Raw genomic sequence first — 15,268 nt, forward strand, 5'->3', positions numbered from 1 at the left:
GATAATATGGTAATTAAGTCATAATAGATTTTGTAACCTAAAGTAATGTACTCTGGTTTAGGATTTTTTTTTCTTTATATTCAGAACACAAGGATATGGTTGGCCTTGAACACTTCTATCTTGCAGTGGCCTAGTTTGCTCTTGGACTAAACAGGCACATTTGAGCAGCATAGCTCACTGCATCCTACATACTGAGTAATATAAGCTTTGGCTTAAAAACGTAGTAAAGTATAATCTATACGAGATGCACCATATGTAAACCTGGGTAAGAAAAGCAAAGCTGAGCCAGAACATGCTGGAGTGTATGAAATGCACTGCTGAATTACAGAACAGCAGCACTGAGACCGTATTGTAAGTGTCTGTAGAGAGTTTATTATAAACTTGCAAACTGCCCGAATCCTAAGATGATCATAAGATATTAGCATGCAGTCATCAGTAGTGCATTTCATGCACACAGCAAGACGGCACCATGGCTCAGACATTTTATACAAACCTTAGACAACATGAAAGGTGTGCAATCTATGTAGAAACTTGTTACTTAAATGCATATACAGCTTACACTTACCAAATACACCAGGAGAAGGGGAAGAAATTTGTGAGTGACATTGTTATTATTAAAAAATAAATATTCTTTAATAAACCAGATACAATGAAAAAATATTGTAAGTCTAATTGCTCATGCACACGAACGTATTTGCCTTCAGTGTCCGTTCCGTTTTTTCTGCGGAACCATTCATTTCAATGGGTCCGTGTGCATTCTGTTTCTGTTTGTCCGTTCCGCAAAAGAATAGAACATGTCCTATTATTGTCCACATTACGGACAAGGATAGGACTGTTCTATTAGGGGCCAGCTGTTCCGCAAAATACGGAATGTACATGGACGTCATTTGTATTTTTTGTGAACCACAAAATACATACGTGTGGTCATGTGCATGAGCCCTAAAGAGAATTGAATAAGGGTCCATTCACACGTCCGTAAGTGTTCTGCGGATCCGCAATTCCGCAAAACACAGACACTGGCAATGTGCATTCCGCAATTTGTGGACCGCACATCGCCGGCACTATAATAGAAAATTCTTAATCTTGTCCGCAATTGCGGACAAGAATAGGACATGTTCTATTTTTTTGCGGAAACGGAAGCACGGATCCGCAAATGCGGACAGCACATTCCGGCCCGATTAAAAATGAATGGGTCTGCACCCGTTCCACAAAATTGCGGAACGGATGCGGACCCATTTTGCGGACGTGTGAATAGACCCTTAAAAAGGGGATTTCAGGAAGCTATCTAGACAATAATTCTGGGCAATGATTACAATTCAGCATCACTGCATGAGGTAACTATAAGGAGATGTTCACATTTTACACAAGCAATTCGATATGAAAATCCATGTGTCCGTTTGTCTCTGTCACCTTTTGCATTACTGCACTTTGGATTTTGGTGAATGGGGATTTGTAACACCCATTTATTATACCATGCATTTTGGAAGACGTGCGCTTTTGACAAAAAAATAATAATAAATTCGCAATACATGCAGGACAACTCCTAAGAGACATTTTGAGCGAAAAACGATGCCACAATTCTGGCATAAAATTCTGTCTCAAAGTATGCCAACCGATAGCTGGCATAAAGTGAGAAAAACCTGTATATACTTGCACCACATCTATCATCCAGCCTGAGCCCCTGTGAAAAATCTGGTGCGGTCTAGACAGCTGGTTTCAGTTTACACCCTCTACTGGATTAGTAAATCTGCCCTACTGTCATATCTTAAGCCATGCCTCTTATTGGTAGACAACACTCCTTTCCAGTTAAACCATACCCCTTGTCACACAAGTAGTGGGGGGTCTAAAACACTTAATAAATGTGATGTATACCATTTTTTTGCCGCATTTTGATTAATCTCCCCAATATCTCAAATTGTAAATTTTGTTGAGCCTACAAGATACAGGCAGAAGTTCAGGAACCTAATACAGAGAAATATTTATTTGATTTAAATCAAGTGTTTAGATATATAGAAAATAAAGTACACATATCCCTTAACCTGTTCTTACCGTCTGGCACTTCGTCTGGTCTTTTGCGCTTTTCATACACCACAATAATGACCGCCAAGATGATTATCTCTGCCAGAATGCCAAGGAAAGGCCACAATGGAGCCAAGGTACTGCGCACACGCAAGATGGTGGTACTTTTTACAGAGCCAACAGAATTGGTAGCATTACACTGGTATTCTCCAGGGTCTTTAACGATGTCCAGGCTAATGATTTTCAATTCAGTGTAGTTACCTTTGTTAGCGATAAAGATTCGTCCACTCTCATTATTTACTTCCTGCAAAGTTACAAAAGCACCATTTAGATACCACAAATAAAAAAGGTATCACCATACCAGTATTCCCCAATGAAACACTCTATAGAACTGGTTTAGGAGTGCCCTAAACAATGGGACCACTGCCTAGCAACCAGTGAAGGTGACCATGCTGAGAATAACATGCATGAACACACCAGTGCTGTTATTATTCCTGCAATATGCAGAAGAACAGTACCAACAGGGATCGATGGCAACATAATGAGACGTTTTTTTTCAAATTAAGTAGCAGGTGACTGGCCGGAAAGAAAATATCTACCTGCTGTGAGTTTTCAATAATAATGGAATACCTCTTACTAGGAAACTGTAAGAAGCTCATTAACCCCCTAAATGGGTTCTCCAGGAATTAAGAAAATGAAAATACTTAAATATTACTTCATTATAAATATATTCCCAAATACCTTACATTAGTTATAATGGCTGGTTTTGTCTAGGGAGCAATCATTAGGAGAAACAAAATGGCCGCTGCCCCATTAGTACACATAAAACCTGTCCTAATCACACAGCAGGACAAGTTACTTCACAACACTGAGGTAAAGAGCTGCCTCATCCTCCTCTCTACTTGTCAGGGATAATGATCCCGAATACAGATAAGATCTTTAGCTGAATCTCTGTAGGAATGGAGTTCATGAGCAGATGTGGATAATAAGCAGCAGCACTTGTATGCAGTCTCCACTACCACAGTCTGTACTCTCTATCCTCTCTGTACTTCATGCCTCCTGATAAACTCCATTCCCACAAAGATTCAGCTAAATATCATATTAAACTGTAGTCGGGATCTCTTTCTCTAAGTGTTGTGAAATAACTTGTGTGATTAGGACAGGTTTGGTGTGTACTAACAGGACGGCGGCCATTTTGTTTTTCCTAATCATTGCTCCCTAGACAAATTGAGCCATTATAACTAATGAAAGGTATTTGGGAATATATATTATAAATACATGTGTGGTCAAATACAGAGAACTGCAACATGATGTATTAATTCCAAGGAATTTACAAAGGACCAGGAGATTCCTTATGCAGGAAAGGGTTGTTTACAATTCGAGTAGTCAAACTGTGAAATGCCCCACCACAAGATGTAGTAATGGCAGATACTATGTCGGTATTTAAAACATGGTCAGATGTATGAGTGCAGCATAAAATACTGACAGAAATGCTGATTTCAGCGGTGTGTCACTCATGAGCTAAAAGTAAGTGGTTGCTGGGAACCAGCATCATAATCATTGGAGCTCAGGCCTTGAAAAGAGTCATGGCCACCTGAGAAGAGTCATGGTTATTCATAATCTCCTGCACTCTCACCCGTCTGCTGATGACTGACAGTTCTCTCCTAAAGAGAAAGGGAGAAAACTAGGTAGAAGCCTGTCAGTCATCAGCAGGTGGACAGGAGAGCAGGAAGTCATGAATAACCAGGACTCTTCTCAGGTGGCCGGGACTCTTTTCCAGGCCCAATCTGCAATGATTGTGATGTTGGTTCTCGGCAACCACTTTTAAATCACAGCCCGCTGAAATCAACTCACCTGTTTCTGCTTAATGCTGCCGTTATTATGGGCAGCATAAAGTTGATGACAGGTTCCCTTTATTAGCAAAGGGCACTGAAGTTTAGAATTACTATATCAATTAATGTTGTATAATTGATTCGAGAATGGTTGAACTTGATGGACCTGTGACTTTTTTTTAAGTCTATGAACTATGTATTCTCTGATCACTCCTATAGGCCAAACAGCAGGATTTTTAGTACCTTTTTTTTGGGCTAATAGGAGAGCAAACTTGTCCCCATAATATACTGACTTTACATAGGGAAGCATAGACTAATGACGCAGTCACTTTCACGTTTAAAAAAAGAAAGAAAAAAATGCTTATGCTTGCCTTCCTTTTTTATTGTTGTAAAAGCACAACTTTGGTACTAATTTAGCCGGAGCAATAAGGCTGTTAGCTAGGAAAGTCCCAATATTCCATTTTTCTGCCCCAATCGCTGGCATGAAGCTGAAGTTCAAGGTATAAAAAAAATACTTCCTCCCTAATACTGTATTTATGATTAATACCTAATACTGTGTCTTTATGATTGCTTGTGCCCTTTATTGTGTCGGTCAGAAAACCATAACTGTACAGTACAGACTCTCTTACTTCTTTTACAAGTACTAACACTATAATACCATCCCTACTTACTAAAAGGGTCCAAACACCCCCCAGTGGTCAGCTGTAATCCTTGGGGAAATCTTGCAGGAAATGTTTAGTTTTCCAGCAGTGCCACCATACAGAATTACATGCCAATTACAGTTAAAGAGGTTATGTCACTTCAGCAAATGGCATTTATCATGTAGAGAAAGTTAATACAAGGCACTTACTAATGTATTGTGGTTTACAGACGTCCAGAGGGGATTCACAATATATTCTGTCTATAGATGCCTCTAAGGCCTTTGATAGAGTTGAATGGAGGTTCCTGTGGAGAGTGCTTCATAAGATGGGCTGGCCCTAGGTTTATCGGTATGATAAAACTTCTGTATAGATCTCCTACCGCAAGGTTGAATATAAATGGATATCTTACAAGAAGTTTTCCTTTGACTAGAGGCACTCGCCAGGGATGTCCACTTTCCTTCCTTTTATTTGATATCTATATTGAGCCCTTGGCCGCTAGAGTTAGACAGGACCCTAGGATTCTGGGGTTTGGGGTACTAGGAATTGAAGACCGAATCTCTCTCTATGCAGATGATATTTTATTTTATGTTCAACAGATACAATTTACTCTGCTGAACATTACTCAAACGATACATCAATTTGGAGAGGTCTCAGGTCTGGATGTAAACTGGGAAAAAACTACCCTTATGCCTTTGGATTGGATTGAATTCTCCAGTTTGGATTGGGGATAGATTTTTTTAAATTACTAGAAAGAATTATCAGGGACTTATTATGGGGGCGGAAACGTGTAAGACTTAAATTAGACTATTTGTATAAGCCCTTGGAGAGAGGAGGAGTTAATCTCCCTTCCTTTAGGGGTTATTTCCTGGCCGTGAAGTTTTGTTTTCTCCGTGAGTGGATTGATAGCCCTCTCTGTTGGTATTTAGTGAATATATCTCCTTATGATAATTTTTTTACGTTCTTGGAGTCGGATCAATTGACCGACTCCAATAGAGAATTTAAATCCGCCAGGAACTTGTTTATGAAGTCATGGTATTCGTATAGACTTTGGTGTGGAGTGAAAGGTTCAATCGGATGTACGCCGTTGTGGTACAATAAGCACTTACAAACTCTAGTCAAATTAAGTAGAGATCTATACTGGCAAAAAGGTAATATTGTATATGTGACACAGGTAGTAAGTAGGAAGTGGGGATATTGTTCCGTTCACGGTATTATCACAAAGACAAAAATCACAGAAATTATCATGGTTCCGGTATTTACAGTTAAGATCGGCACTTTTAAGTATCAAAGAAAAAAAATAGGTTGCAAATTTACACTGGTTCACAATTTAATGAATTGATAGAGAATTTAGGCCAAAAGATGAAGATTTCTCAACTTTATAAAAGTTTAATTATAGCACGATTTGGTGATATTTGGTCCCCAGGACAGAGGGCCTGGCAAAATGAATGTATAATGACACATTTGGAGGATCAGGAGAAGTTAGCTCAGGATCTAAAATTGGTATCACATAATTTCAATCACGTTCTGGTGCAGTTTAATATTCTACATAGACTTTATGTTACCCCTGTCTGGCTTAATAAATGTGGTATAAGGGATCATTCTAATTGTCCTAGGTGTGATCTTCCTGATGCAGATTATTTGCATATGTTCTGGTTTTGTTCAGTGCTGAAATAATATTAGGAGACTATTCACGACTATATAGAGAGAAAACTGAACGTGCGGATTCCTTTTATTGCTGAATGCTGGGTATTGGGGGATCTTGCCAAGGTGGGCTGTCACCAATATAAAAAGAAATCTTCTGTTTAAAATAATGTTTTTGGCAAGACTCCTAATAGCACGCTCTTGGTTTGCGCAAGATGTTCCCAGTATTAACACATGGGTAAACTGGGTAAATACCAATAAGAGATATGAACATTTTATATAAGCAAAGAGATATAGAGATAAAATGGAGTAGAATGTGGGGAGAATGGAATCCATAGAGCTCCCTCCACTCTCCATCCTTCTCCATCATTCCTCGGTCACGTTACAGAGGGCTGGTGGAGAAGTAGGACACATCATGGGACGGGAGGGGGAGGGAACTGGGAGGGTGGTGTCGGTTGGGAAAAAATGATGTTAATATTGATATGTGTTTATAAATTTGTTTGTTAATATTGAAACAATAATAAAGAAAGTTAATTTTAAAAAAAATAATGTATTGTGGTTGTCCATATTGCCTCCTATGCTGGTTTCATAAATTTTTTTCACTGAATTATATACTGCTTATATCCAGGAGTTATGACCACCCTGCAATCCAGCAGTGGTAGTCGTGCCAATGCTGGTCTATCTGGTGGCTGGGACCAAGGGAGTGCGCATAGGCACGCATGGACAGCAGCTCCCATCCCGGCCGCCTTGTATCAGCACTGCAATGGAGGCCATAATCCCTGGAAGCGAGAAGTGTATGGAAAAATGAATGAAACCAGCAAAGGAGACAATATGGACAATCACAATACATTAGTAAGGGACTTGTATTAACTTTCTCTAGATGATAAATGCCATTTGCGGAGGTGAGACAACTCGTATAATGTACTGTCTGTGTAATGCAGAACAGGAAAGGTTTTTGAAAATGATATGAGGATCATGAACAGGGGACTCCAATCTATTAAGTCCCTAATAGAAAACCTGTTTTCATATACTCTAACAGACCATCCTTTCTGTCCTGTGGCATAATATGTCATAATGTGCACGTTGCTCCTGCAAACCACTGTACTATTTTGCTTCGTGATGGTGTATGCATAGGAGCTATGACTTGTAGGTACACATAGTAGAATTTCCACAGCAGATTTTGCTGTTTTTTTCCCGTGGGGAAATTCCACTGCAGATTTCACCCTATGCATCGCAAAATGTGAAATCTGCAGTGGATATCCGCAGTATAAACTGACATACCGCACAGTTTAAAAATCTGCACTACAGGTCAACATACGCTACAGATTTCTTAAACCTTCATCCACTTTGCATGTAAAAGTCTGTGGATTCGCAGCACACAAATCTGTAGTGTATACGTCCCTTACGGACATACCCATAATTCAGCTTTTTGAAACCTGAAGCAATATGAGAATTAAGCAGAATGTAATACTGGAGTACTGTGTTCTGAACATTTACATGTTAAAAACATGTCATGGATGCAACACATCTAAAAATAAAATATATGTTAATATAAGCGTGTACTTACTAATAACACATCATCAACCAATTTGTGCCAAGTCCATTCTGGGTGAGGATATCCTACACATTTACAATACATAACAGCTTCTTGTCCCTCATTCTTGTTTTCGCTCTTTTTGTGCCCAGTGATTTCTGGAGCAGCTGAAAAAGAAAATCAGAAACATAATCAGAAGCCAAATATAATCATGCAATATAATCATGTTGCAATATGACAGTATTTGATGTGATCTCATTACCTCTGTATAGCCTGTACAGGAACAACTATCAACCAGTCTGTGTGTGTGTAGGAGAACCCACATTTACAGGCTCTCTCAGCAAGTCCAGACAGCAGAGAAACATAGAATGTGTCGGCAGATAAGAACCATTTGGCCCATCTAGTCTGCCCAATATACTGAATACAATGCTATGAATAGCCCCTGGCCCCAACTAAAAAAATTGTATGGTTTATTTCTTAGGCTACTTTTACACCTGCGCTTTCCACTTCCGCTATTGAGATCCATCATAGGATCTCAATAGTGGGGGGAAAACGCTTCCGTTTTGTCCCCATTGTCAATGGGGACTGAACTAAAGGGAACGGAGTGCACCAGAATGCATTCTGTTCCGTTTCATTGCATTCCCATGACGCACACAAAAGCAGCAGTTTTGAGTGTGCCCTGAGATGCGCAGCAAGAACGCAGATGTGAAAGTAGCCTTATCTTAAAAGCAGAAAAATATCTTCTTCTTAGTGGCACCTTTATATCCTATGCTGCCAATCACATGAGCCATAGCCTAAAAAGCACTTAAAGTACTTTTGTAATAAACTGACCAATATTAACCACCTCAGCCCCCAGTGCTTAAACACCCTGAAAGACCAGGCCACTTTTTACACTTCTGACCTACACTACTTTCACCGTTTATTGCTCGGTCATGCAACTTACCACCCAAATGAATTTTACCTCCTTTTCTTCTCACTAATAGAGCTTTCATTTGGTGGTATTTCATTGCTGCTGACATTTTTACTTTTTTTGTCATTAATCGAAATTTAAAGATTTTTTTGCAAAAAAATGACATTTTTCACTTTCAGTTGTAAAATTTTGCAAAAAAAACGAGATCCATATAGAAATTTTGCTCTAAATTTATAGTTCTACATGTCTTTGATAAAAAAAAAAAATGTTTGGGTAAAAAAAAAAATGGTTTGGGTAAAAGTTAAAGTTATAGCGTTTACAAACTATGGTACAAAAATGTGAATTTCCGCTTTTTGAAGCCGCTCTGACTTTCTGAGCACCTGTCATGTTTCCTGAGGTTCTACAATGCCCAGACAGTACAAACACCCCACAAATGACCCCATTTCTGAAAGTACACACCCTAAGGTATTCGCTGATGGGCATAGTGAGTTCATAGAACTTTTTATTTTTTGTCACAAGTTAGCGGAAAATGATGATTTTTTTTTAAATTTTTTTATTTCTTACAAAGTCTCATATTCCACTAACTTGTGACAAAAAATAAAAAGTTCTATGAACTCACTATGCCCATCAGCGAATACCTTGGGGTCTCTTCTTTCCAAAATGGGGTCACTTGTGGGGTAGTTATACTGCCCTGGCATTCTAGGGGCCCAAATGTGTGGTAAGGAGTTTGAAATCAAATTCAGTAAAAAATGACCTGTGAAATCCGAAAGGTGCTCTTTGGAATATGGGCCCCTTTGCCCACCTAGGCTGCAAAAAAGTGTCACACATCTGGTATCTCCGTACTCAGGAGAAGGTGGGGAATGTGTTTTGGGGTGTCATTTTATATATACCCATGCTGGGTGAGAGAAATATCTTGGCAAAAGACAACTTTTCCCATTTTTTTATACAAAGTTGTCATTTGACCAAGATATTTATCTCACCCAGCATGGGTATATGTAAAAAGACACCCCAAAACACATTCCTCAACTTCTCCTGAGTACGGGGATACCAGATGTGTGACGCTTTTTTGCAGCCTAGGTGGGCAAAGGGGCCCATATTCCAAAGAGCACCTTTCGGATTTCACTCCTCATTTTTTCCTGAATTTGATTTCAAACTCCTTACCACACATTTGGGCCCCTAGAATACCAGGGCAGTATAACTACCCCACAAGTGACCCCATTTTGGAAAGAAGACACCCCAAGGTATTCCGTGAGGGGCATGGCGAGTTCATAGAATTTTTTATTTTTTGTCACAAGTTAGTGGAAAATGATGATTTTTTTTTTTTTTTTTTTTTTTCATACAAAGTCTCATATTCCACAAACTTCTGACAAAAAATAAAAACTTCCATGAACTCACTATGCCCATCAGCGAATACCTTGGGGTCTCTTCTTTCCAAAATGGGGTCACTTGTGGGGTAGTTATACTGCCCTGGCATTCTAGGGGCCCAAATGTGTGGTAAGTAGGTAAATGACCTGTGAAATCCGAAAGGTGCTCTTTGGAATGTGGGCCCCTTTGCCCACCTAGGCTGCAAAAAAGTGTCACACATCTGGTATCTCCGTACTCAGGAGAAGTTGAGGAATGTGTTTTGGGGTGTCTTTTTACATATACCCATGCTGGGTGAGATAAATATCTTGGTCAAATGCCAACTTTGTATAAAAAAATGGGAAAAGTTGTCTTTTGCCAAGATATTTCTCTCACCCAGCATGGGTATATGTAAAATGACACCCCAAAACACATTCCCCAACTTCTCCCGATTACGGAGATACCAGATGTGTGACACTTTTTTGCAGCCTAGGTGGGCAAAGGGGCCCATATACAAAAGAGCACCTTTCGGATTTCACAGGTCATTTTTTACAGAATTTGATTTCAAACTCCTTACCACACATTTGGGCCCCTAGAATGCCAGGGCAGTATAACTACCCCACAAGTGACCCCATTTTGGAAAGAAGAGACCCCAAGGTATTCGCTGATGGGCATAGTGATTTCATGGAAGTTTTTATTTTTTGTCACAAGTTAGTGGAATATGAGACTTTGTATGAAAAAAAAAAAAAAATAAAAAATCATCATTTTCCACTAACTTGTGACAAAAAATAAAAAATTCTAGGAACTCGCCATGCCCCTCACGGAATACCTTGGGGTGTCTTCTTTCCAAAATGGGGTCACTTGTGGGGTAGTTATACTGCCCTGGCATTTTCCAGGGGCCCTAATGTGTGGTAAGTAGGTAAATGACCTGTGAAATCCTAAAGGTGCTCTTTGGAATATGGGCCCCTTTGCCCACCTAGGCTGCAAAAAAGTGTCACACATGTGGTATCGCCGTATTCAGGAGACGTTGGGGAATGTGTTTTGGGGTGTCATTTTACATATACCCATGCTGGGTGAGAGAAATATCTTGGCAAAAGACAACTTTTCCCATTTTTTTATACAAAGTTGGCATTTGACCAAGATATTTCTCTCACCCAGCATGGGTATATGTAAAATGACACCCCAAAACACATTCCCCAACTTCTCCTGAGTACGGCGATACCAGATGTGTGACACTTTTTTGCAGCCTAGATGCGCAAAGGTGCCCAAATTCCTTTTAGGAGGGCATTTTTAGACATTTGGATACCAGACTTCTTCTCACGCTTTGGGGCCCCTAGAATGCCAGGGCAGTATAAATACCCCACATGTGACCCCATTTTGGAAAGAAGACACCCCAAGGTATTCAATGAGGGGCATGGCGAGTTCATAGAAATTTTTTTTTTTTGGCACAAGTTAGCGGAAATTGATATTTTTTATTTTTTTCTCACAAAGTCTCCCGTTCCGCTAACTTGGGACAAAAATTTCAATCTTTCATGGACTCAATATGCCCCTCACGGAATACCTGGGGGTGTCTTCTTTCCGAAATGGGGTCACATGTGGGGTATTTATACTGCCCTGGCATTCTAGGGGCCCTAAAGCGTGAAAAGAAGTCTGGAATATAAATGTCTAAAAAATTTTACGCATTTGGATTCCGTGAGGGGTATGGTGAGTTCATGTGAGATTTTATTTTTTGACACAAGTTAGTGGAATATGAGACTTTGTAAGAAAAAAAATAAAAAATTCCGCTAACTTGGGCCAAAAAAATATCTGAATGGAGCCTTACAGAGGGGTGATCAATGACAGGGGGGGTGATCAATGACAGGGGGGTTGATCAATGACAGGGGGGTTGATCAATGACAGGGGGGTTGATCAATGACAGGGGGGTTGATCATCGACAGGGGGGTGATCAATGACAGGGGGGGTGATCAGGGAGTCTATATGGGGTGATAACCACAGTCATTGATCACGCCCGTGTAAGGCTTCATTCAGACGTCCGGATGCGTTTTGCGGATCCGATCCATCTATCAGTGCATCCGTAAAAATCATGCGGACATCTGAATGGAGCTTTACAGGGGGGTAATCAATGACAGGGGGGTAATCAATGACAGGGGGGTGATCAGGGAGTCTATATGGGGTGATCACCACAGTCATTGATCATGCCCCTGTAAGGCTTCATTCAGACGTCCGAATGCGTTTTGCGGATCCGATCCATCTATCAGTGCATCCGTAAAAATCATGCGGACGTCTGAATGGAGCTTTACAGGGGGGTAATCAATGACAGGGGGGTGATCAGGGAGTCTATATGGGGTGATCACCACAGTCATTGATCACGCCCCTGTAAGGCTTCATTCAGACGTCCGGATGCGTTTTGCGGATCCGATCCATCTATCAGTGCATCCGTAAAAATCATGCGGACGTCTGAATGGAGCTTTACAGGGGGGTAATCAATGACAGGGGGGTAATCAATGACAGGGGGGTGATCAGGGAGTCTATATGGGGTGATCACCACAGTCATTGATCATGCCCCTGTAAGGCTTCATTCAGACGTCCGGATGCGTTTTGCGGATCCGATCCATCTATCAGTGCATCCGTAAAAATCATGCGGACATCTGAATGGAGCTTTACAGGGGGGTAATCAATGACAGGGGGGTGATCACCACAGTCATTGATCATGCCCCTGTAAGGCTTCATTCAGACGACCGGATGCGTTTTGCGGATCCGATCCATGTATCAGTGCATCCGTAAAAATCATGCGGACATCTGAATGGAGCTTTACAGGGGGGTGATCAGGGAGTCTATATGGGGTGATCACCACAGTCATTGATCATGCCCCTGTAAGGCTTCATTCAGACGTCCGGATGCGTTTTGCGGATCCGATCCATCTATCAGTGGATCCGTAAAAATCATGCGGACGTCTGAATGGAGCTTTACAGGGGGGTAATCAATGACAGGGGGGTAATCAATGACAGGGGGGTAATCAGGGAGTCTATATGGGGTGATCACCACAGTCATTGATCACGCCCCTGTAAGGCTTCATTCAGACGTCCGGATGCGTTTTGCGGATCCGATCCATCTATCAGTGGATCCGTAAAAATCATGCGGACGTCTGAATGGAGCTTTACAGGGGGTTGATCAATGACAGGGGGGTAATCAATGACAGGGGGGTGATCAGGGAGTCTATATGGGGTGATCAGGGGTGATTAGGGGTGATCAGGGGCTAATAAGGGGTTAATAAGTGACGGGGGGGGGGGGGGGGGGGGGTGTAGTGTAGTGTAGTGGTGCTTGGTGCTACTTTACTGAGCTACCTGTGTCCTCTGGTGGTCGATCCAAACAAAGGGGACCACCAGAGGACCAGGTAGCAGGTATATTAGACGCTGTTATCAAAACAGCGTCTAATATACCTGTTAGGGGTTAAAAAAAACACATCTCCAGCCTGCCAGCGAACGATCGCCGCTGGCAGGCTGGAGATCAACTCTCTTACCTTCCGTTCCTGTGAGCGCGCGCGCCTGTGTGCGCGCGTTCACAGGAAGTCTCGCGTCTCGCGAGATGACGCGTATATGCGTGACTGTGCGCAGGGCTGCCACCTCCGGAACGCGATCCTGCGTTAGGCGGTCCGGAGGTGGTTAAAGGGGTTGTCCTGCCCAGCAAGCCCCCCCCCCCCCCCCCCCCCCCCCTCCCCAAATCAGCTGTTTTAAGAGGTCTGATTTCTCTACATTACACTGCATGTTGTCTCAGAAGTGCAGTGTAATGACAAGTACTCGCTCCATTCACTTGGAGACAACGCATAGTGTAATGAACAGGAAGCCGTGCTTGCGTGTAGCACCGCCTCCTCTGTAAACAGCCAATCAGCGGGCGTGCATGACCCTAGCTGATCAGATATTGATTACATATCCTGACAATAGGTCATCAATATACATGGCAGAACAACCTCTTTAATACCCTATTTCTTCTGTCACTGATAACCAAAGGTAAATTTCCACATTCAAACATACCAGATTGCAACTAGTTTTTACTCTGAATGGATACTAACCTTTCACTTCAATAGTAGCGTTGACAGGTGGAGAACCAGCAAAGGTAAATACACATTGATATTCTCCTGAATCGTCAGCTTTTGGTTTTAAGATTCTGTAAACAGAACATGAGTAATATAGTTACAAATTCTGTTAGAATACACAGTATAATAAGCATAAGGTAAATAAAGACGTAATAAGGCTACTTTCACATATGCGTTTTTGATGGATCCGGCAGGGAACCAGCAAAAACGCATCCGTTCAATAATGCAACCAGCTGCATCTGTTCAGAACAGATCTGGTTGTGTTATCTAAAACATGAACAAAATGAACACTATTGACTTACATTGTGTCTCATGCCGACTTGTTCAGTATCCTATGGCGTACACAAAAACGGTTTTGTTTGCGGCGTGGAAGAGCAAGAAGCTGGAACAAAGTGCATCTGATGCATTCCGTATCAAAGTCTTAGTTTTTCCCCCGATTTAAAATGAATGGGGACAGAACTGAAGCGTTTCGCTGTGGTTTGGAGATGCTGTGCCATATATCAAACCAGACAGCGAAACACATGTGAAAGTAGCCTAAAGGAGCAAGGAGCAAACGTTTCCCTAGAGAAGAGGAGACTAGATAAGTTTAAAAAAACATTTATATTTTATTATGTCTAAAAGAGCATTCACGGTCAATCCAGCAATTACTAAGAGATTCATTTTAGAGAAATAGGATTCTGTTAGTGTGCATCTTTTTCTTAAAAACAACTATTTTTTCTTCAGCAACACAAATCTTCATTTCATATTTAAGCCTTAAGTACATGTCCATTTGACGTCCACATGTTTTTGCAGACCCATTGACTTCAAGTCATCCATGTGCTTTCTGCACCTACCGGTATATGTTTGTTCCGCAAGAGACAGAACATATCCTATACTTTTCTGCAAAATGCTGACCGTGGACGCATTGAAGTCAATGGGTCTGCAAAAAATACAAATTGCAAACAGACTGTCTCTGTATTTTGCAGATCCGTGGACCTAAAATTATGACTTACACCTCCTGGGACAACAGCTTATACATTTCAAACCTATACTAGGTTCTTACATATAGCATATCTTGTTAGACAAAGTAGCAGGTGAATGGATTCATTACACACATTTGCTACTGCTGTAGAAAAATGACAAACATCTTACACATTTATATACCATATTTTTCGCTTTATAAAGACACTTTAAAGGAATTTTGTAGTTGTTCTTCTTTCAGGATACCTCCATTCTATGGATATCATGGATTTTATGTTGTTATGGATGGGGAAGACC

At 41.1% G+C, this 15,268-nt stretch overlaps 1 protein-coding gene across 2 annotated transcripts in view; it reads right to left on the bottom strand.

Annotated features, from left to right (window-relative positions):
• NPTN (neuroplastin) overlaps positions 1 to 15,268 on the bottom strand; it is a 64,903-nt gene that overhangs the window by 9,040 nt on the left and 40,595 nt on the right. For both annotated transcript variants that reach the window (XM_040413699.1, XM_040413697.1), the window contains exons 3-5: positions 13,988 to 14,082; positions 7,701 to 7,834; positions 2,050 to 2,323 (exon numbers count right to left, since the gene is read on the bottom strand). In XM_040413699.1, the coding sequence (XP_040269633.1) occupies positions 2,050 to 2,323; positions 7,701 to 7,834; positions 13,988 to 14,082 (503 nt within the window). The remainder of the gene's footprint in view (positions 1 to 2,049; positions 2,324 to 7,700; positions 7,835 to 13,987; positions 14,083 to 15,268) is intronic.

The sequence above is a fragment of the Bufo bufo genome, chromosome 1, assembly GCF_905171765.1.
Source record: "Bufo bufo chromosome 1, aBufBuf1.1, whole genome shotgun sequence".
Taxonomy (NCBI): Eukaryota; Metazoa; Chordata; class Amphibia; order Anura; family Bufonidae; genus Bufo; species Bufo bufo.